At 42.3% G+C, this 23,101-nt stretch overlaps 1 protein-coding gene across 3 annotated transcripts; it reads left to right on the forward strand.

Annotated features, from left to right (window-relative positions):
- The first annotated feature begins 1,065 nt into the window (after positions 1 to 1,065).
- On the forward strand, positions 1,066 to 22,988 carry LOC132126672 (NGFI-A-binding protein 2-like). Of its 3 annotated transcripts, XM_059538092.1 has the most exons (7): positions 1,072 to 1,662; positions 10,193 to 11,110; positions 12,381 to 12,514; positions 13,467 to 13,530; positions 13,878 to 13,986; positions 14,324 to 14,509; positions 22,401 to 22,988. In XM_059538092.1, the coding sequence occupies exons 2-7, from the start codon at positions 10,205 to 10,207 to the stop codon at positions 22,505 to 22,507; spliced, it is 1,506 nt and encodes a 501-aa protein (XP_059394075.1). In that variant the 5' UTR covers positions 1,072 to 1,662; positions 10,193 to 10,204; the 3' UTR covers positions 22,508 to 22,988. The 3 variants fall into 3 exon arrangements, with proteins under 3 accessions (XP_059394076.1, XP_059394075.1, XP_059394077.1); XM_059538093.1 differs by lacking the exon at positions 14,324 to 14,509 and having other exon boundaries at positions 1,066 to 1,662; XM_059538094.1 differs by lacking the exons at positions 12,381 to 12,514; positions 13,467 to 13,530.
- The last annotated feature ends 113 nt before the right edge of the window (positions 22,989 to 23,101 follow it).

Genomic DNA, 23,101 nt, shown 5'->3' on the forward strand with positions numbered 1-23,101 from the left:
TATTCAACCCAACGTAAAAACCTGCAAGCTACAGTGCAAATGTTGCTAGTGGAACAACAGCCCACAGTTTAATAACAATTCAAATTAAGAATAAATAATCACTACAACATTGAGCAATTATTTTATCACAGTATTTATTTTTTCCTACATCTGCTAACATATATTTTTCTTTCATAATTTCGTTCTCTTAATTAACTGCAGAGCTTATGAATATATGCTGATACATATAGCTAACTACCCAATAAATAGCCTACTTCTATTCATTTTAAATATTTCTCTAAGTGCTTCATTAACAGAGTTCTGCCTGATATCCAAGTATTATTTGATAGTCAAAATCAGTCAACATACTTTTAATACCCAAAAATGGTCAACACTATTTTTTTCTGATATAATAATATCAATTCCTCTTTCAGCCTAAAAGACAGGAAACAATAGATACATTCAAAGTAAACTGAGTCTGATTTCATACGTTTATTTATTAACTTATCTTTTCTTGATGTTCACTCTTTCAGTCTTCATCAAGTGATGTTTAGCCAAGTAAAATGACTGCTTGTCCCACACAATAAAAGAAAAAAAATGATGTGAAATGAAAAGTAATAATTAAAGGAATATAAATGAATATTAGATAGATAGATAGATAGATAGATAGATAGATAGATAGATAGATAGATAGATAGATAGATTTATTTGTGCAATTTAAATCTAAATGCACAATAATATATATTTATGAATACATCAATACTATATATAGGCCTATTATAAATATTGTATATATCTTATCACTAATATGTTCTTTTAATCAGTGGTAAAATAAATCAGTTTATGAGTCCTACATATACAATATAACGCAAAAATAAAACAATTCTATTCGTATTTTATGAAAAAAAAATCATATAAATTAAAAAAAGAATGGGGTATGAAAAAAAAGATTGTAAGTCTGTATTTAAACACATACACTCACACACACACACACACTCCACGCTGTGCTCAAAATGAGCGCAGCAGCCTGTCAGAGTCTGGGGTGAGGTGGCGGGGAATCCCGCTGCTCAAGTCGCGTCACTGAGCTCGATCACCGCCCACAGACTCGGTGATCTCCGGCGCTCTTCCACACAACTGCAATCATGTTGGTTGGTTCACGCAATAAATCTGTTACTGATTATAGTGGGGCTCCTTTCTGCTGTTTAGCGTCTAAACGGCTGGCTTTCACATTGTACAGATCTGAACTTAAATAGTGCAACGGACAGAATTCCCCGACCATCCACACCCTGACGCGAGAGGCGCTCAGACCGGAGAGGAAGGCTCTTATTCGGTCAGATGGCGTGCCGCAGTCCGCCCACGCGTTTCTCGCGCCTACACAGGCAGCGAAAGGAGCGTCATTAACTCACCGCTACTGCCAGCACAGCAGAGCATAGCAGAGACAACACCAGAGTTTCAAGAACATTTTAGTCCAATCTTACATCTGTAGAATAAGGTCTAACAAGCACAGAAAACAAAAATAATTTACGCGTCAGAGGCGTAAAGATACATGTCTTTTAACAGAAGGAAAAGTTTGACTGATATTGAGTTGAGTTTCAGAATCTGATAAGAGTCGGTCGTTTGGCTCCTGTAAGCTGAAGTGTTCTGCTGGATCCTGTCCTGGATTCTGTCTTGAAACCTCTCGAGGTGAGTAGTACACAACTACTGACGAATCATTGAGCAGTTATACTATCTTCATTATAAATGATCAGAGGAAATCTACTACTGCGGGTAATATTTAACAACAACTCATGAGTATATGAAGGGAATTTCATGATAAACTAGCTCATTATTTGTAAAATCTAAAAATATGCAAGCTGAAAAAAAGATATAAGATGTGTATTTTAAAAATAAAAAAATCTGCAGTTACAGTACTGTGACTACAAAATGTTTTTCTCTGTAGCTCCAAATATTGTCCTATCCTAACAAACTATATATCAATGGAAAGATTATTTATTCAGCTTCCAGGTGATGTTGATATGTCTTAATTAAAAAAAAACAAAAAAAAAAAACAATTACCCTAATGTCTGGTTTTGTGGTAAAATATTAAGCTGTTATTTAATTTGATAAAGCCTTATTAAAACATTTCTCTTTTTCTGTGGGACTACTTAAAATTTGTAGATTTTTAGATTTCTCTATTCATGAAGTTAAATGAGGATGCAATGATGGAACTTTCACATTAAATCTGTCTCCAGCTATCATATTCTAGGAGAGGTAGAGTGATATAAAAAGCAGACGAAATGTGAAGTAAACAACCATTATTGAATTAAGAGGCTTCAAATTAGACTGCAGAAGGAAGAAATATGACTGTACCTCAACTTGACTCTTAGATAAAGTCTTTAAAAAAGAGGTTCCAAAAGGTGTTTTTTTGCAGCAGTGCCATAGTAGAACCTTAAAAAACCAAAGGTTCTTTACTGCATCTATGGTTCCATGAAGAACCTTTAACATCTTTAGCACAAACAGTACTTTCAATGTTTAGATTATTAAAATGTTCACACACACACACACAAATGGTTTTTTCAATAACTGTTCTCTGAAATGTGTTTTGCTTTTAAAAACATAATACTCTGCACAATAGTATCCAACTGCAGAGACACAGCACTGATGAATGGAAAAGTAGGAGGGTCTGAAGACACGTTTTTGAAGTTGTTTTCAGAACAAAATGTGTTCTGTGTGAACCAGCCTTGAGGATGTTCTGGATACAAAGACTGACTTAATCTTAGGAAGTGTGCAGTGTTTATAGTGTTTTGTACAGTTGCTGAGTAAATGGTGATTTTGTTGTTGGTGGCGGACCCTCACATTAACTTAAATGTTAGTGTCTATTCACAACCAGAAGTTTTCTCACCAAAGTTATGCTTCTGCTGTGCACACATTAATGGCTTTGCATTACCCGTCTTACTATATTTGCAACCACTCCGAAGCTCCCTTTTAGCAACCCAACAAGAAATAGTGGAGTCAACATTTCCAATCTTCTTCTTACCTCATGCAATCACTGGAAGTCATTATTTGAAGTCAATATTTCTTGTCCATTTATTTATCTGGAAAGTGGCCATGTAATGCGTGGCAATATGGTCATTATAGAAAAATTAACCCATTCAGGGATTATTTTTGTGTTGGACATCACTGTACATAGTCAAGTCAAGTCAAGTCAAGTAACCTTTATTTATATAGCGCTTTAAACAAAATACATTGCGTCAAAGCAACTGAACAACATTTATTAGGAAAACAATGTGTCAATAATGCAAAATGACAGTTAAAGGTAGTTCATCATTGAATTCAGGGATCTGTGCATTTATTTTTCAATCAAATCAACGAAATCGCTGTAGATGAAGTGACCCCAACTAAGCAAGCCAGAGGCGACAGCGGCAAGGAACCGAAACTCTATCGGTGACAGAATGGAGAAAAAATCCTTGGGAGAAACCAGGCTTAGTTGGGGGCCAGTTCTCCTCTGACCAGACGAAACCAGTAGTTCAATTCCAGGCTGCAGCAAAGTCAGATTGTCCAGAAGAATCATCTGTTTCCTGTGGTCTTGTCCTGGTGGTCATCTGAGACAAGGTCTTTACAGGGGATCTGTATCTGGGGCTCTAGTTGTCCTGGTCTCTGCTGTCTTTCAGGGATGTAGAGGTCCTTTCTAGGTGCTGATCCACCATCTGGTCTGGATACGTACTGGATCCGGGTGACTGCAGTGACCCTCTGATCTGGATACAGACTGGATCTGGTGGCTATGGTGACCTCGGAATAAGAGAGAAACAGACTAATATTTGCGTAGATGCCATTCTTCTAATGATGTAGCAAGTACATTGGGCGGTATGGTAAGTGTTCCCGGTTCCGGTTTACCTAATGCAGCCTAAAAATCCTTTAACGGATTTGGATATTAAAAGCACATTAGTATGTTATGTGTAAGCCAGGTTAAAGAGATGGGTCTTAAATCTAGATTTAAACTGCAAGAGTGTGTCTGCCTCCCGAACAATGTTAGGTAAGTTATTCTAGAGTTTAGGCGCCAAATAGGAAAAGGATCTGCTGCTCGCAGTTGATTTTGATATTCTAGGTATTATCAAATTGCCTGAGTTTTGAGAACGTAGCGGACGTAGAGGATTATAATGTAAAAGGAGCTCATTCAAATACTGAGGTGCTAAGCCATTCAGGGCTTTATAAGTAATGGGCAATATTTTAAAATCTATACGATGTTTGATAGGGAGCCAGTGCAGTGTTGACAGGACCGGGCTAATATGGTCATACTTCCTGGTTCTAGTAAGAACTCTTGCTGCTGCATTTTGCACTAGCTGTAGTTTGTTTACTAAGCATGCAGAATAACCACCCAATAAACATTACAATAATCTAACATTGAGGTCATAAATGCATGGATTAACATTCCTGCATTTGACATTGAGAGCATAGGCCGTAATTTAGATATATTTTTGAGATGGAAAAATGCAGTTTTACAAATGCTAGAAACGTGGCTTTCTAAGGAAAGATTGCGATCAAATAGCACACCTAGGTTCCTAATTGATGACGAAGAATTGACAGAGCAGCCATCAAGTCTTAGACAGTGTTCTAGGTTATTACATGCAGAGTTTATAGGTCCCATAATTAACACCTCTGTTTTTTCAGAATTTAGCAGTAAGAAATTACTCGTCATCCAGTTTTTTATATCGACTGTGCATTCCATTAGTTTTTCAAATTGGTGTGTTTCACCGGGCCGTGAAGAAATATAGAGCTGAGTATCATCAGCATAACAGTGAAAGCTAACACCATGTTTCCCTGATGATATCTCACAAGGATAACATATAAAGCGTGAAGAGTAGCGACCCTAGTACTGAGCCTTGAGGTACTCCATAATGCACTTGTGATCGATATGATACATCTTCATTCACTGCTACGAACTGATGGCGGTCATATAAGTACGATTTAAACCATGCTAATGCCATTAATGCCAACAAAGTGTTCAAGTCTATGCAAAAGAATGTTGTGGTCAATTGTGTCAAACGCAGCACTAAGATCCAATAAAACTAATAGAGAGATACAACCACAATCAGATGATAAGAGCAGGTCATTTGTACTATGATACAGTCTAAATCCTGACTGGAAATCCTCAGATATACTATTTTTCTCTAAGAAGGAATATAATTGTGAGGATACCACCTTTTCTAGTATCTTGGACAGAAAAGGGAGATTCGAGATTAGTCTATAATTAACTAGTTCTTTGGGGTGAAGTTGTGGCTTTTTGGTGAGAGGCTTAATAACAGCCAGTTTGAAGGTTTTGGGGACATATCCTAATGACAATGAGGAATTTATAATAGAAGAAGATCTATGACTTCTGGAAGCACCTCTTTTAGGAGCTTAGATGGTATAGGGTCTAACATACATGTTGTTGGTTTAGATGATTTAACAAGTTTATACAATTCTTCCTCTCCTATAGTAGAGAATGAGTGGAACTGTTCCTCAGGGGGTCTATAGTGCACTGTCTGATGCGATACTGTAGCTGACGGCTGAATGGTTACAATTTTATCTCTAATAGTATCGATTTTAGAAGTAAAGTAGTTCATAAAGTCATTACTGCTTTGATGTTGGGAAATGTCAACACTTGTTGAGGCCTTATTTTTCGTTAATTTAGCCACTGTATTGAATAAATACCTGGGGTTATGTTTGTTTTCTTCTAAAAGTGAAGAAAAGTAATCGGATCTTGCAGTTTTTAATGCTTTTCTGTAGGATAGGTTACTTTCCCGCCAAGCAATACGAAATACCTCTAGTTTTGTTTTCCTCCAGCTGCGCTCCATTTTTCGGGCTGCTCTCTTTAGGGTTCGGGTATGCTCATTATACCATGGTGTCATACTGGTTTCCTTAACCTTCCTTAAACGTAAAGGAGCAACTGTATTTAAAATGCTAGAAAAGAGAGAGTCCATAGTTTCTGTTACATCATCAAGTTGTTCTGAGGTTTTAGATATGCTAAGGAATTTGGATACATCAGGAAGATAACTTAAAAAGCAGGCTTTTGTGGTTGAAGTGATGGTTCTTCCATACTTGTAACAAGAAGTAGAATTTACAATTTTGGCTATATGAAGTTTGCACAAAACTAAATAATGATCTGAGATATCATCACTTTGCTGCATAATTTCAACATTATCAACATCAATTCCATGTGACAGTATTAAATCTAGAGTATGATTTCGACAATGAGTAGGTCCTGAAACGTGTTGTCTAACCCCATTAGAGTTCAGAATGTCTATAAATGCTGATCCCAATGCATCTTTTTCATTATCAACATGGATATTAAAATCACCAACTATTAAAACTTTATCTGCAGCCAGAACTAACTTGGATGTAAAATCACCAAACTCTTAAATAAAGTCTGTATGGTGCCCTGGTGGCCTGTATACAGTAGCCAGTACAAACATAACAGGGGATTTATCATTAACATTTTTTTCTCTGGATAATGTTATATGAAGCACCATCACTTCAAACGAGTTAAACTTGAAGCCTGCCCTCTGAGAAATCCTGAAAACGTTGTTATAAATCAAATACTAATAGTGTCACGTTCGGGATCCAATGAGGCACGGAGATAGAACCAATTGCAGGTAAGTCATTTATTACAGGGTAATCCAAAGGGGTAAACAGTCCAGGCAGGGGTCAAAACCAAACATAATCCAAACATGAAAACAAGACAAGGCAAGGGCAAGACTGATTTGAAGGACATGAATAATCATAAGACATTAAACAAGGACTCCGTAACACAGACTCAGACAGACCGGGTATAAATACACAGAACGATAATGAGGGAACAGGAGACAGGTGGGGAACAATCAATTACTCAACAGGAGGAAGGTGACCAAATAAGGGAAACAGGAAGTGATAAGGTGACAGACACCGTGAGAAAGGAGGACACCTAGTGGAAACCCAGGGAACACAACCCAGACACTGTGAGAGTACCCCCCCTCTACGGAGCGGCTCCCAGACGCTCCACGACAGACACAAAACAGAGACCAGGAGGGAGGCGGACAGGTGGAGGCTCAGGGGGAGGGACGGAGGGCCAGAAACGAAAAACATGGGGAACAGGCACCAGAATGTAAACACAAAACAGGGAGACCAGGAGGGAGGAGGACCGGAGGAGGTTCAGGGGGAGGGACGGAGGGCTAGACTAACAGAGAGGAACAGGGACAGGGGTGAACACAAAAACAAAAAGGCAAAAAAAAAAACATGAAGCCCCCCAGGGCGGAGCAGAAGACCACCACATCCTTGGGGTCGAGGCCAGAGTCCTCAAGGGCGGGGCAGAAGACCACCACAACCGTGAGGTCAGGGCGGAAGCCCCCCAGGGTGGAGCAGAAGACCACCACAACCGTGTGGTCAGGACGGAAGCCCCCCAGGGCGGAGCAGAAGACCACCACGTCCTTGTGGACGAAGCCAGAGTCCTCCAGGGCCTTTTTTCATGAAGATCAATGGTGACTTGCCTTTTTTCATGAAGATCAGAGGTGACTTGCCCTTGTTCATGAAGATCACCGGTGACTTGACTCAATCCTTGAAAATCACCAGAGACTTGACTCAGTCCTTGAAAATCACCAGTGACTTGACTTGACTCTGAAAGGTCAACGGTGTCCAGCCTAGTCTCTGGAAAGTCCATGGTGACTAGCCCTGACTCTGGAAGATCAGCGGTGACTAGCCCTGACTCTGGAAGATCAGCGGTGACTAGCCCTGACTCTGGAAGATCAGCGGTGACTAGCCCTGACTCTGGAAGATCAGCGGTGACTAGGCCTGGCTCTGGAAGATCATCGGTGACTAGCCCTGACTCTGGAGGGTCATCGGTGACTAGCCCTGACTCTGGAGGGTTAGCGGTGACTAGCCCTGACTCTGGAGGGTCATCGGTGACTAGCCCTGACTCAGAAGAGTCCACTGGGACCTGACTCGACTCTGGAGAGTCCACTGGGACCTGACTCGACTCTGGAGGGTCCACTGGGACCTGACTCGACTCTGGAGGGTCCACTGGGACCTGACTCGACTCTGGAGGGTCCACTGGCACCTCACTCGACTCTGGAGGGTCCACTGGCACCTCACTCGACTCTGGAGGGTCCAATGGCACCTCACTCGACTCTGGAGGGTCCACTGGCACCTGACTCGACTCTGGAGGGTCCACTGGCACCTGACTCGACTCTGGAGGGTCCACTGGCACCTGACTCGACTCTGGAGGGTCCACTGGCACCTGACTCGACTCTGGAGCGTCCACTGGCACCTGACTCGGCTCTTGAGAGTTCACTGGCACCTGACTCGGCTCTGGAGAGTTCACTGGCACCTGACTCTGGAGAGTTCACTGGCACCTGACTCTGGAGAGTTCACTGGCACCTGACTCAGCTCTGGAGAGTTCACTGGCACCTGACTCGGCTCTGGAGAGTTCACTGGCACCTGACTCGGCTCTGGAGAGTTCACTGGCACCTGACTCGGCTCTGGAGAGTTCACTGGCACCTGACTTGGCTCTGGAGGGTCAACTGGAACCTGACTCAACTCCAGAGGGTCAGCTGTGACTCTCATCCTGTGCAGCGGCGCTGGGCAAGCAGCCATCTTGGGCCATGACTCTGGACAGGCGGCCATCTTGTACTGTGGTGCTGGGCTGGTGGCCATCTTGGGTTGTGGCGCTGGACTGGCGGCCATCTTGTACTGTGGTGCTGGACCGGTGGCCAATTTGGGCTGTGGCGCTGAACCGGTGGCCAATTTGGGCATTGGCACTGGGCTGGCGGCCATCTTGGGCTGTGGCGCTGGAACGGTGGCCAATTTGGGCATTGGCGCTGGGCTGGCGGCCATCTTGGGCTGTTGCGCTGGAACGGTGGCCAATTTGGGCATTGGCGCTGGGTTCGCGGCCATCTTGTGCTGTGGCGCTTGGCTGTTAGCCATCCTGGGCAGTGGTGCTGGACTGGTGGCCATCTTGGGTTGTGGCGCTTGGCTGGTTGCCATCCTGGGCAGTGGTGCTGGGCTGACGACCACCCCGCCGGAAGAGACAGAAGTGGCTGGGGCATCCCACCGAAGCCGATGCTGCAGGTAGCGCACGAATTCCCAGAATTCCAGTGTCTCTAACTGCGCCATCTCCTCATGAGACACTGGATCATCCAGCCCGCCATTGAAATAGTCCTTGAGGGCCACATCGTTGTAGCCCATGCTCTCGGCCAGGGACCAGAACACCTGAGCCAGGGCACCCACTTCATTGCCCTCTTGGCGGAGGGCGGTCAACCGAAGGTACTTGGTTCGCCGCTCCGCCATGGTTCCTACTGTGATGGAGTCCTTCTGTCACGTTCGGGATCCAATGAGGCACGGAGATAGAACCAATTGCAGGTAAGTCATTTATTACAGGGTAATCCAAAGGGGTAAACAGTCCAGGCAGGGGTCAAAACCAAACATAATCCAAACATGAAAACAAGACAAGAAGACAAGGCAAGGGCAAGACTGATTTGACGGACATGAATAATCATAAGACATTAAACAAGGACTCCGTAACACAGACTCAGACAGACCAGGTATAAATACACAGAAGGATAATGAGGGAACAGGAGACACGTGGGGAACAATCAATTACTCAACAGGAGGAAGGTGACCAAATAAGGGAAACAGGAAGTGATAAGGTGACAGACACCGTGAGAAAGGAGGACACCTAGTGGAAACCCAGGAAACACAACCCAGACACTGTGACAAATAGTTCATTTATTACTCATTTAAAAACCTTTCACAAGAGTAAAAATATGTTTTAAAATAAGGGTGTTTGGTTTAATTATTTAAAGATTTAAAGTGCATAATATTGCATTAGTAAGCATTAAGGTATAGGGCTGTACGGTTATACAGTTATAGTTTTAAAAAGTTGTGAAACCTTTTTGGGATCTTCAAAACTATATTCATGAATATTATTCAGTCTTTAACTAAAATAGAGCTAACAGTGCACAAAATGTGTCAGCTGTTTGACATTTTTTCTTTATGTTTTTATTGTAAGATATCATGTTTTCTTATGTACACGATACAGTAGTCAACATTTGAAGTGGATCAAAAAAGTTAATCAAAGAGGACATTTTGGTTTTAGGACAACTTTGATGAAAGGTTTTGATCCACTTCAAATGTTGACTACTGTGTGTATATATATGTGTGTGTGTGTGCGTGTGTGTGTTTTTGAATGATACTAATGACAAGCTTTGTTGAAATCCCGTTGTAGCAGAGCATCAGGATGTCACTACCTCGGACGCTTGGCGAGCTGCAGCTCTACAGAGTCTTACAAAGGGCCAATCTACTGATGTACTATGACACCTTCATCCAGCAGGGAGGTGATGATGTCCAACAGCTGTGCGAGGCTGGCGAAGAGGAATTTCTCGAGATCATGGCACTGGTTGGCATGGCCACAAAACCCCTGCATGTGCGGCGTTTGCAGAAGGCTCTGCGCGACTGGGCAGCAAACCCAACGCTGTTCAATCAACCCCTGGCCACCAATGTGGCCCCTTGTGGAATCCCTCTGCTTAGGATCAACAGCACCAGCCCTGCTGGCTCAGGGGTTATTGGTGGAAGAAAATCTTTAAGCAATGGTCAGCCAGGCTCTCCGTGTGAAAGAGAGGAAGTAGGATCTTGCCTTACGCCGCTCAGAGATAACAGTCCAAAGAGCCCCTGCTCACAGGCGTCTCCTGTACCTCCAGACCATCTGTACAGAGAAAAACTGTCCCCCATGGATCCCCACTGGCTCACTCCTGAAATGTATGGAGCAGCTGAGTTAGATGAAGAACAGCCCATTACCCCTCTGCCTTTCGTTTGCCACTCGCGTCTTCTTGGTCCTCCGACACCAACTTCTTCATCATCCTCCTCCACGATGACCTCTCCGTGGCCCGGAGGTCAGCTGGACCCAGAGACCATTAAAGCCGTGGAGGAAAGCGTTGATAGGCTTCTAAGAACCATGCCGCAAGCAGATCAAACCGAGGTGAAGACGCTTTTGAGACTCAATAAGAAAATGGCCAAGACGGTGGGACACATTTTCAACCTGGAAGCTCAGGACAAGAGCAAAGAGGAAGAGATTTGCAAATACAGCCTGATCTATGGCCGCTTTGACTCCAAGAGGAGGGAAGGGAAACAGCTCACCCATCATGAGGTTTGTTAATGAGAACATTTTGAACAAATTGCACAGATGTTGTAATAAACACTGTCATAAACACACAACTAAACTAACGTATCATACAGTGAAATTTGCTTAATCCAAACTAAACTAATCTGCTGTAGACATTGTGTATTACAGCATACACAACTCAAAGTAAGGAGAGGTGTGCTATTACTTTAATATCCAATTAGACTTCTAATTTTTATTGTAGACAATGAAATGGGATAATTTCCATCCCAAAGCAACAACTCCTTAAACTCTAGGAACTGCATAACACACAGAAAAGTTAAGCAAATGTTTTGCATGGCAACCACCCACAACATCTTAGTATTGTTGCGATAACTTTGCACAGGGAAGCAACATTTGATTCTACAATATTTTGATTACAGCCCATTTTTTTAACCCTTTAAAAACAGCACTACATTAAATGAATCCAGCGATTCCTCCAGTTAATTTTCAGAGGATTTATTATCCCACAAGTCTTTGCGAGCCTGTCCTCCAACAAAAAACGACCATATAGGTCGTTTGTGCAAGCACCTTATTACGACCTATATTTACATTTTAAAGTTAAGCGACCCTCTAGCGGGCGTAAAAATAATGACAGTATCGCGTTGCGTCTGTCGTCATGAAATGACGTATAACGTCATTACCAATCAAAACGCACGTTTATTTAAATGCAACGTGTGGGCTTTTTACACCGATCTCACAGTATTTCCTACATATTTTACTAGGTGGCTTATTTGTTCGAATGACCACACCTAACCCCACCCCTAAACCTAACCCTCACAGAAATCATGCTAAATTATGATTTATTGAGCATATACATTTTCGTGCACATCCGTTCCCTGGGATCGAACCCATGATAGCATGATTACCTATCAATGTATAGCGCAAAAATCTACCAACTGAGCTACACGAAACGCAAATCAGAGTGCAAATAAAAGAGTAAAAAACATTAATATGAAAACGACCTTTTGCCAATAGGGGCGCAATTGTAGTATACGCTCTGATGGGTCGTATTTCAGGGATTTGGACAAACGACGTATTGGACGTATTTGGAAATACGGGCGTATTGGTTGGAGGACAGGTTGGTCTTTGCATATCTTTTGACAAGACCTTTTTATGATGAACTTTACAGAACGAAAATGTTTAGGCTATTATAAGCACTACAGGAGTTGTTTAATGGATTTTATAGTTGTCAAAATGCCTTGACTTTCATAGAGCTCAGTTGATCCAGTTTAATTGGGAATATTTCCACTTTCAGATGCTCATCAATGAGGCTGCAGCTCAATTCTGCATCCGTGACAAAGCTCTGTTGTTACGTAGAGTTGAACTGTTCTCTTTAGCACGACAAGTGGCGAGAGAATGTGCCTACACGTCAACATTTAAACATAACAGGTCAGGAACTACTTTCATCTTGATTTTGAAATTGTTTCAGATTTTGCATCCAGATAAGGTGGTTACATGTATTTTTAGATACAGAAATTCAACAGAAATCACACCAAAAACTAGGCTTGTTATCACAACCAAAACCTGTGAGTTCCTGAGCGCCACCTACTGGCAATGAAATCTGAAAAAAAAAATGTTCACAATTGTTTGGCCTAAAAGAGTGTATGGTTCAAAACTTGGTGTGTTAAAGACATGCAACGAGACTGCTCAGTTTACCACAATGCATTGGCGAATCCTGATGAAACCTGGTATGTGTCATCAGAACCATCTCCGTATGTCCATGTAGAGAGACTTTTACAAAACTATCAGTTATGTTTGTTGGCCATTCGGTTAAAAGGTTATAATGAAAAATATATGTGCAAATTTGAACTATCGGTGGTGTGAGACTGTTCGAGGAAGAGATCAGACATTTACCATACAGTAAATCTTTGGTTTATTCAACAGCTCAAGCAAAAATATGATACGTTTGGACGAAATAATTTATAAAAATAATTGATTATGTATCACATTTAAAACGAGTGTGTTTGACTTTTAGCTGAGCAGAATCTTCAATGTATTCAAGACAAGAAAGAAAAGAAAACTGGTCCAAGGGGCTTGTGTAGAGAATAATTCACTGGAGGTAGTGCAGTGTGGTTCTTCTGGAACAAGGTTCTTGATTGTGAGACCAGAAAAATATGTCAAATAAATACTTCTGATAACTTTCAACACATGGAGAAACACATTTGGGCAACTGGACATTTTACTTAAACCATTGAAGTTACTGAGATATAGGCATGATAGCTAGCCCTGCCTCCTCTTGTGTGTCATTTTCTATATTTGCCCTTCAATACTGTGACTTTTTTTTTACAATTAAACTTACTTGATCAGAATTTGAGCTGGGTTTGTTGTATTATCATCTCAGGACATACTCAGATGATTGTTCTGCCTCTGTTGACTGTTCTGCTCAGAAGAGAATCAAGCTTGATGTAAGTACATCAAGATATGTATCTATATATACATCTGTATAAATGGTAAACGGGACTTTGAGGAATATGCCCAGGTATAATTTGGGCAGATGCTTACACTTTATTAATAGTGACTTGACTATAGAGCCACAAAAATGACAAGAAAATGAACAGGTTCCCTTATAGGATTAAAATAAAGATGTAAATCGATGGATTGAGAGTTACACTGGAGCTTACATTGGACGTCAAGTTGTGAACTCCGTTTGTAGTACTATTGCACTCATATCTGTAATAATAATGTAACAAACCAACCACTAGTGACAAAACCAGTAACGCTTTCATTAGAAATGAAGTACTGCTTCTTTCAGGTCACAGATTCCGACAGACTGTCTAAGGATCCACTAGCCAACAGTGACAACAGATCTACAGCGGATGACAACAGCCTCTCTGGAGAAAGTCTAGATAGCTTAACACAAGGTGAGGTTCCTTCTTTTCGAAGCTTTTGTTTTAAACATTGATATATTTATGAATGTCCAGTGTATGTCAGTAAATCTTGGGCATGTAACCTGAAACCATCATTGTCTCACATTCTATGTTGCATTTATTGCAAATGTCATAATGTTCATCATAGCCATGAAGGATCAGTTCACACACAAGAAGTGATAATAGTGAGATGACGTAGAGATCAATCATAGAAGATAACAAAGCTAATTTGTATCCATTCATACTCGTGTCAGAGAAAAACATCATTGCTGAAAGAAACCGTAACATTTGATTTAGAGGCATGTTTGTCTAATTCTGTGTGTCTTGATAGATATCAGCCCTCAGTTGCACCCCTCCTCATCCCCTCACCCCATCACCGACACCACTGGCCTCATCACCTGGAGTCGCCAGCTCATGCAACAAACTCTCATGGATGAGGGCCTCAGATTGGCTAGAATGGTGTCACGTGACCACGCAAGCAAAGTCAGCCTAGGGTCAGAAAAGAGACAGATTTCAGGTGAATACTAGATGTTTTATAACATGCACACTTCTCATGCACCTTCCACAAATAGAGAACAAGACAGAGTTTGGATTTACTTCCCCTTTCTAAACTTAGGTTTAGTAAAAAGAGAGGCTTGCCTTCAGATTTTGTTAATCAGCATAATGATATTTTTTCTGTAACCCTTAAATTTAAGGAGACTTAATTACACGTGGCATGAAATGATGCATAATTACATGTAACTAACCCTAAACTGAACCCTAACCCTAAGAGTTTAGTAATATTACTCTGCACTTATTTGTGTAATTACACTGTAACAACGTCACCTTTAAATAAAGTGCAACGTTAACGTTAAAAACAAGGTAAAAATTTTTTTAAGGTGTCTTTGTTACACGTTACACGTAATTACTATTATAATAACAATAAATTATGCATAATTACATGCAAGTAACTCTAAACATTAACATTAGTTATTTAACTATGACACTTTTATCCAAAGCAACTTACAAATGAGGACAAACCAAACCCTAATCCTAACCCTAACCATATATTAAGTACATGTAATATTACTCAGTACTTAAAGGGTCAGTTCACCGAAAAAAGAAAATTATGTCATTAATAACTCACCCTCATGTCGTTCCAAACCCGTAAGACCTCCGTTCATCTTCGGGACACAGTTTAAGATATTTTAGATTTAGTCAGAGAGCTCTCACTCACTCAGAGTTAAAATAAACCAATATCCCGGAGTAATTCATTTACTCAAACAGTACACTGACTGAACTGATGTGAGAGATGAACACCGAGCCGAGTCAGATAACGAACAATAGACTGACTCATTGGAGATGTGAACCGTTTTAAACGATTCAGTTCGATTTGGTGAACAGGTTCAAAATGATCCGGTTACATCGAATGATTCGTTTGCGAACCGGATATCACCAACTGCTTTGTTTTGAACTCTCTCACAACAGACATGGAAGAGAAGACAATGATGAATAAAGTTGTAGTTTTTGCTATTTTTGGACCAAAATGTATTTTCGATGCTTCAAAAAATTCTAACTGACCTTCTGATGTCACATGGACTACTTTGAAGATGTTTTTATTTCCTCTCTGGACATGGACAGTATACCGTTCACACAGTTTCAAAGGAGGGACTGAGAGCTCTCGGACTAAATCTAAAATATCTTAAACTGTGTTCCGAAGATGAACAGAGAGAGGTCTTACGGGTTTGGAACAACATGAGGGTGAGTTATTAATGACATAATTTTCATTTTTCGGTGAACTAACCCTTTAAATGTATAATTACACTGTAACAAAGATAGCTAGAAAAAAAGGGTAACCTTTTTTTCTCTTTACGTTCTAAGTGTCTATTTTTGCTGCTTAGTTTACATACAATACAAAATGTTATGTCAGAACTGATAACAAGCTTGGCTATTTTAGTTTTTTGAAACATTAAAACGGATGATTGGTTGAGCTTGATTTAGGACGGACAATTTAAAAGAGTTCTTTTTTTTTAAAAGAGATTATTGTACTGTAGAAAAGGTCATAAGTGTGTTACTTGGATTTTACAATTGTCAGAATTATGACTTTGTATGATTTTAATTGTTTGTATACAGTCAAGTTCAAAACCTCCTAGATATTTTTCCATGTTAAATAGTTCAAAGTAAGTGTCTTTCTTCTATGTAACAAAAGAAGATATTTGGGTTCCAAACACAATGTACCCTATTGATGTAATACGTGCCGGTGTATAAATCAGGCGCATGACAAAGATATATAAAAAGAGTTCTTTTAATGATCACGGGAGAAAAAGGGCCCATCCATACACAAGTATATAATAATAGTATGTAACATTAATAGCGGACAAAAAGGAACTGAACAGACAGGGTGTGACGACTGGGTGAAGGAGGAGCTGGAAACAAGTGCGAGTTAAACAGTTTAAGGAATATGAAACAGACAAACAAGGGTACAACACGATGCTGGGAAGACGACAATCCAAGATGGCGGTGAGGCGGTGAGGAATCCGGATGGTGACGGTGAGAAGGCAGCAGGAGAGTATGGCACAGGAACTGCGGGGAATCGAGCCGAAGGTAAGTCGTGGTGCTTTGTGGAAGTGCAGAGAGTGGATGAGGTTCCGGGGGAAGACACGGACATCCAACGCAAACAACACAGAAGCAAGAGACAGAGATCAGACATGAAACAACGTTCTCACAAACACAAGACGTGAGACAAGCCAAATATATAGGGAGTGTGTAATGAGTGACAGCTGCTGCTGATGACAATTAACGGAGACGCCCACAAACTAATCAGTGCTGAAGCGAAACACACAGACTTCACCACAATGTGCAAAACCCAGAGATCACGGTTTACCAACCGTGACAGTACCCCCCCCCCCCCCTCTAAGAACTCCTCTTGGAGTTCCCAGAAGGGCCTACCTGCTGATTGTAATCATCAATAAGGGAGTGATCCAATATGTCCCTATCAGGTACACAACTCCTCTCCTCCGGACCGTAACCTTTCCAGTCCACCAGGTACTGGAATCCACGTCCCCTCCGTCTCGAGTCCAGAATACGATTAACCGAATAAGTTGGTTCCCCATCTACGAGAGGCGGCGGCGGGGGAAGGAGTAGGCGGATTAATACGTGCATAAAACACGGGTTTAATTTTGGACACATGAAAGGGGGGGGTGTATCCTCCTGTACGCTGGAGGTAGTTTGAGGCGGACTGTCACCGGACTAATGATCTTGGTGATAGTAAACGGGCCAATAAATTTGGGAGCTAATTTATTAGATACGGAACGCAGAGGAATGTTACTGGTAGAAAGCCACACCTTTTGACCCACGACATAAACGGGAGGCTTTGACCGGTGGCGATCGGCCTTGGCCTTAGTGCACTCCCTCATCCGGAGCGGAGTCTCGTGGGCTCTGGTCCAGGCGCGGTGGCACCTCTGGACAAACGCGTGAGCGGAGGGGACCGCGACTTCAGATTCCAGACTGGGAAAAACTGGTGGCTGGTAACCTAAATGACACTGGTAACGAATTGTGGGCGTACTCCACCATAGAGAGTTGTTGACTCCAGGAAGAAGGATTCTTGGAGACCAAACATCGCAACGTCCTCTCTAAATCTTGGTTGGCTCGCTCATACTGTCCGTTACTTTGGGGATGATAACCCGAAGACAAGCTAACTGACGCTCCTAGCAATTTACAAAACTCTTTCCAAAATGTGGATATAAATTGAGATCCCCTGTCAGAAACCACGTCTACCGGGAGGCCATGAAGCCGAAAGACGCGATCTAGGACAGTGACCGCTGTTTCCTTGGCTGTCGGTAATTTGGGCAAGGGAATGAAATGTGCCGCCTTCGAGAACCGGTCCACTACGGTCAAAACGACCGTCATGCCATTAGAGGGCGGGAGGGCGGTAACAAAATCTAGTGCGATGTGGGACCAGGGTCTCGAAGGGACAGACAGCATTTGAAGGAGCCCATCAGGAGGTCGGTTAGATGACTTCCCACTGGCGCAAACTGAGCAAGGCAAAACAAAATCGCGGACGTCACGAGCCTTACGTGGCCACCAGAATCGTTGTTTAACCAACCCATTAGTTCGACTTATCCCTGGGTGACAAGCCACGTTAGAGCAGTGACCCCACTGGACGACTTCGGACCTTAACCCCTCCGGCACAAATAAACGGTTCGGTGGACAACCGGGCGGAGGCGTTACCCCTTGTAAGGCCGTCTTGACCTTCGACTCGGCCTCCCATACGAGTGCTGAGACCACTAATTTCTCAGGTAAAATACACTCGGGAGTCACCGGGTGGGCGGAGGGATCAAAAAGACGTGATAAAGAATCGGTTTTGACATTTTTGGAACCCGGGCGGTACGATAAAGTAAAAATCAAAGTGACGAAAACCCACCGAGCCTGCCTGGAATTGAGTCTTTTGGCAGTTCTAATGTATTCTAAATTCTTATGATCGGTCCAAACAATGAAAGGTACCCCTGAGCCTTCCAGCCAGTGACGCCACTCCTCTAAAGCTAATTTAACTGCCAACAACTCTCTGTTACCAATGTCATAATTGCGTTCAGCAGGAGATAATCGATGGGAAAAAAACGCGCAAGGATGTACCTTATCGTCCGAGACAGCACGTTGGGACAACATTGCTCCTACCCCCACCTCTGACGTGTCGACCTCCACCACGAACTGCTGTGTGGGATCAGGGGCCACAAGGATGGGAGCCGAAAAGAAGCGGCTTTTGAGGTTAGTGAACGCAGTATCAGCTGAGTCCGACCACCTGAACGGAGTACTGGGAGAGGTCAAAGCTGTCAGAGGTGATGCTAGTTGGCTGAAATTGCGAATAAAACGGCGATAGGAGTTGGCGAACCCCAGAAACCGCTGTAGGGCCTTATGGGAATCTGGAGATGGCCAATCTATCACAGCCTTAACTTTGTCAGGGTCCATACGTATTCCCTCGGACGAGACGATATAACCTAGGAAGGGAACAGACTGTGCATGGAATACGCATTTCTCCGCCTTGACAAAAAGCCCATTCTCAAGTAACCTCTGGAGCACTCGTCTGACGTGTTGAACGTGTTCCTGGAGAGATGAAGAAAAAATCAGTATGTCATCCAGGTAAACATATATAAACTGATCTACCATATCTCTCAACACGTCATTAACGAGTGCTTGGAAAACCCCTGGCGAGTTGGAGAGCCCGAACGGCATCACCAAGTATTCAAAGTGCCCTCTGGGGGTATTAAAGGCGGTTTTCCATTCATCCCCCTTCCTGATGCGGACCAAATGATAAGCATTATGTAAATCCAGTTTTGTGAATACGGATGCTCCCTGTAACCCCTCGAAAGCTGAAGACATGAGTGGTAACGGATAAGTGTTCTTTATCGTAATGTTGTTCAGCTCTCGGTAATCAATACAAGGTTGCAGAGAACCATCCTTCTTACCCACAAAAAAGAATCCCGCCCCCGCTGGAGAAGAGGAAGGACGGATGAACCCAGATGCTAAGGAATCAGAAATGTATTTCTCCATGGCCTCCCTCTCAGGAATAGAAAGAGAGTATAACTTGCCTTTAGGCGGAGACTTACTTGGCACTAAATCTATGGCACAGTCGTAGGGACGATGCGGAGGAAGAGAAGCAGCACGGGACTTACTGAACACCTCCTTCAGGTCCAGATACTCTGCGGGCACGTTTGGCAAAACCATGTTCTCCTTCTGAAAGACAGAAACAGGGACAACAGGACAAGCAGAAACCAGACAAGACTCATGACAACTTTCACTCCACAATGTGACTGTGTTGGAACCCCACTCCACTCGTGGATTATGTTTTATTAACCAGGGGTGACCTAACACAGTGGGAGCTACAGGGGAGTCCATGAGGAAAAAGGATATGGTTTCACAATGATTGCCAGAGGTGAGCAGAGTGATGGGTTCTGTGTAGTGTGTGACGTGAGGCAGTTCCTGGCCGTTGAGTGCGGTGACATGGATGGGAAGAGACACAGGCAGGACAGGAATGTTCAGGTGACGTGCAAGGAGTGAGTCGATTAAATTACCTTCGGCTCCGGAGTCCAGAAGGGCGTAACAGTTGTGAGTGTGATTCTCCCACCGCAGTTTCACCGGAAGGAGAGTCGATGATGTTGTTGAGGACTTCCCAGCAGAGATCCCACCCGATAGTAGCTTCAAGTTTACTACCGGGCTGGCTCTTTTACAGGGCAGGTGAAGATGGTATGTCCTGAGCCTCCACAGTACAGGCATAGTCCTTGGGACCTCTGCCGTTCTCTCTCCCTCCGGGACAGCCGAGCTCTACCCACCTGCATGGGTTTGTGGTCGTCGACGGGACAGACCGCGTTCTCTCGACTCGAGCGCCCCCTGTCCGGAGAGATGGTATGGCGCTTAGGACTGGTCTGACGACCCATGCGATTATCCGGGCATCAACTCGTAAGGCTAAGTCAATAAGACCGTTGAGTGTGGGGGGCAGCTCGAGGAGGTAGATCTCCTTTTGAACACGGTCGGCCAGCCCATGCAGGAATCGATCCCACTGCGCCGCCTCGTTCCACTGGCACGCGGCTGCCAGGGTACGGAACTGAATGGAGTAATCCGTGACCGAAGATGTTCCCTGATGTAAGTCTGAGAGCTGGTGAGCGGTCTCCCTGCCGGCCACGGCTCGATCGAATACCCTCCTCATTTCCTCCGAGAGGGAGGTGGAACTTACCAACTGTGACACAGGGTTTAAAAAGGCATGGAAAGCATGAATAATTAATCAATTAACAAAACGAGAAATGGAACATTACCAAATGGGGATAACACAAAAGAACAGAAGTTCATGGGTGTGACAATTGACTTTCACTTTTTTTTTTCAAAAAACAAAAAAAAAAAACTTTGAAAGAACTTGAGGGTAAATAAATCATGACAGAATTTTTTTTAGTGATGATAGTGAAGAGACTAGCACACCTTGAAGTGTCTCTGAGGAATATATAAGAACAGTGACAAACTGATTTATTTGACTTATCTGGTGAGCTAATCTAGATAGTCTTTAAGGATGGAATGAATGAGAGATCATCAGATTCGAGAAGCTCTTTCAGAAGAAAACATCTCAGTCAGACATCTTCATTGGGGACCGCAGAATAAAAGAAAAATGAGAAGAGAAAATGCGTATGGGTGGTTGGGGCCAGAGGAAATGCTGTGTGGGTGAAAAATTGGAGCCCCCCTTCCCTGTCTGACGTCAAAGCTTATGAAAATGTGTGAGAGGAGGGCGGATGGATGGATGGAGAGAAAGAGGGGGTGAATGAGTAGGAGGAAGTGAGAAGGGCGTCGGTTTGACTCACAGAGACAGAGTAAAAATAAACCATGTGGGCAGTGAAAGGATGCGGCCGCTCTCTCTCTCTCTATTTTAATGAGCAAACACTAGTGCTTCAGTTCAGTGGAATGGCCAAAATGAGCTTTATTCGGTCTTTCTTTGTATTTTTTTGTGTAGTCTCTTCCAACCGAAAACGCAAGTTCCTCATTTCATTGCACTGTCAATCATTCCTCAGCATTGTTCTGCATTCATATAATACAAGTTTTAACATAATGTTTTATTGCATTGCTGTAATGTATTATTAATGTCTGCCGAAGTGTTGGAATTGTGATGTTCACATCAATAATGGCACAAGTAGAAATGCAGTAGGAAACCCAATGATGCAAATGCTGATTCTCCTAGTCTCTTGATAACTGTGCGTTAATGAGCTGAACATATTTAGAGGAATAGTTCACCCTCAGGCCGATGTAGATGAGTTTGTTTCTCCATAGGAACAAATGTTTGAGAAAAAAAATTGCTCAGCAGTGGATACTCTGCAGTGAATGGGTGCCGTCAGAATGATAGTCCAAACAGCTGATAGAAACATCACAATAATCCACAAGTAATCCACAGCACTCCACTGCAGTCCATCATTAACAGGTTGTGAAATGAAAAGTTAAAACAAATCCATTGTAAGGACGTTTTAACTTTAAATCATTGTTTCTGGTTCAACTATGAGTCCATAATCCTTAAGCATCAGGCCATAACTTGTCCATGCCCTTTTTTCACATAAAAATCCACCAACTTCTTTGTTTAGGAGTATTTTGGACTGTTTTTCCTTGTAAACTGTAATGTTTATTTTAGCTGGAATCAATGGTCTTATTAAAAATGTCTTTATGATGAATTCATTTCTTACAAAAATCAGTTTGGAGTCTCATTCTGAGGATCCATTACTGAGCAAGTGATGGAATGCTATGTTTCTCCAAATTTCTTCAAATGAAAAATTTTTAAGCTTGAAGAGACAGGAAAAAAATACACAACAATAGACATTTGATATTGTAAAGTACCGTATTGTGTTCCAGACACTCTTTATCATTCTCAAACTTAAAATCCTCAAACTTTGTTTATGTTCTCGTAGAGATGGAGGAGAAAGTGTCAGAGAGGAGAGGACCGAGTAACAGAAGCCACAGTCCAGCAAACACCAAAGACGACCCACAACTGACAATCTGCAAGTCTCCGTGTTGAACTCAGGTTGGATATCATGTCTAAATGCAGCCGTGGTGTTCAGTTCACTATGTTGCATAGTCCTGTTCTAGAAAACTTGTATGCACCTTATCATGTTCTTTGAGAACATTTAAAGACATTTAGCAGAAAGTTCTAGTGTCTTTGCAAATGAGATTTGATCCAAATTCAGCTTAGTGCAAGCAACAAGTGTTACAAATACATTCCATATTCTCTGTCAGGTTCTAATGTCAGTAAAAAGCTTCAATGGTGCTAAATTTGTGTCATGCAAATTCTACAATGAAATTGTTTCCTTAACTTATTAGGACAGAGGACATGCTTCTCGTTCTAAGTGGAGCTGAGAGACACTGGGATTTAGGTCTCATTGCATTTACTGTTTCTTGTTTTAATGGATTTCTAACAAAAGTTTGGGAGAAACATGTTTATTTTATCCAACTAATCACAGTGCTAAAATAAGCAAACCGCTCAAACACTTTAAGATGTACAGCGAGCAAAACACGTTTACATTTTGGATTATATTAACATGTGAAATCCTGAAATTGAACCCTTACACTAGTAACACATTGAAGCAGTAAATATGAATATTTCAACTCTAAA

Source organism: Carassius carassius, chromosome 44, assembly GCF_963082965.1.
Source record: "Carassius carassius chromosome 44, fCarCar2.1, whole genome shotgun sequence".
Lineage (NCBI taxonomy): Eukaryota > Metazoa > Chordata > Actinopteri > Cypriniformes > Cyprinidae > Carassius > Carassius carassius.

Excerpts from the sequence above, each read along its gene's own strand:
- LOC132126672 (XM_059538092.1), top strand. The coding sequence starts at position 10,205 with ATGTCACTACCTCGGACGCTTGGCGAGCTGCAGCTCTACAGAGTCTTA. Across the intron at positions 11,111-12,380 it reads AACAGCTCACCCATCATGAG|ATGCTCATCAATGAGGCTGC; the intron begins GTTTGTTAATGA and ends TTCCACTTTCAG. Across the intron at positions 13,531-13,877 it reads AGAAGAGAATCAAGCTTGAT|GTCACAGATTCCGACAGACT; the intron begins GTAAGTACATCA and ends TGCTTCTTTCAG.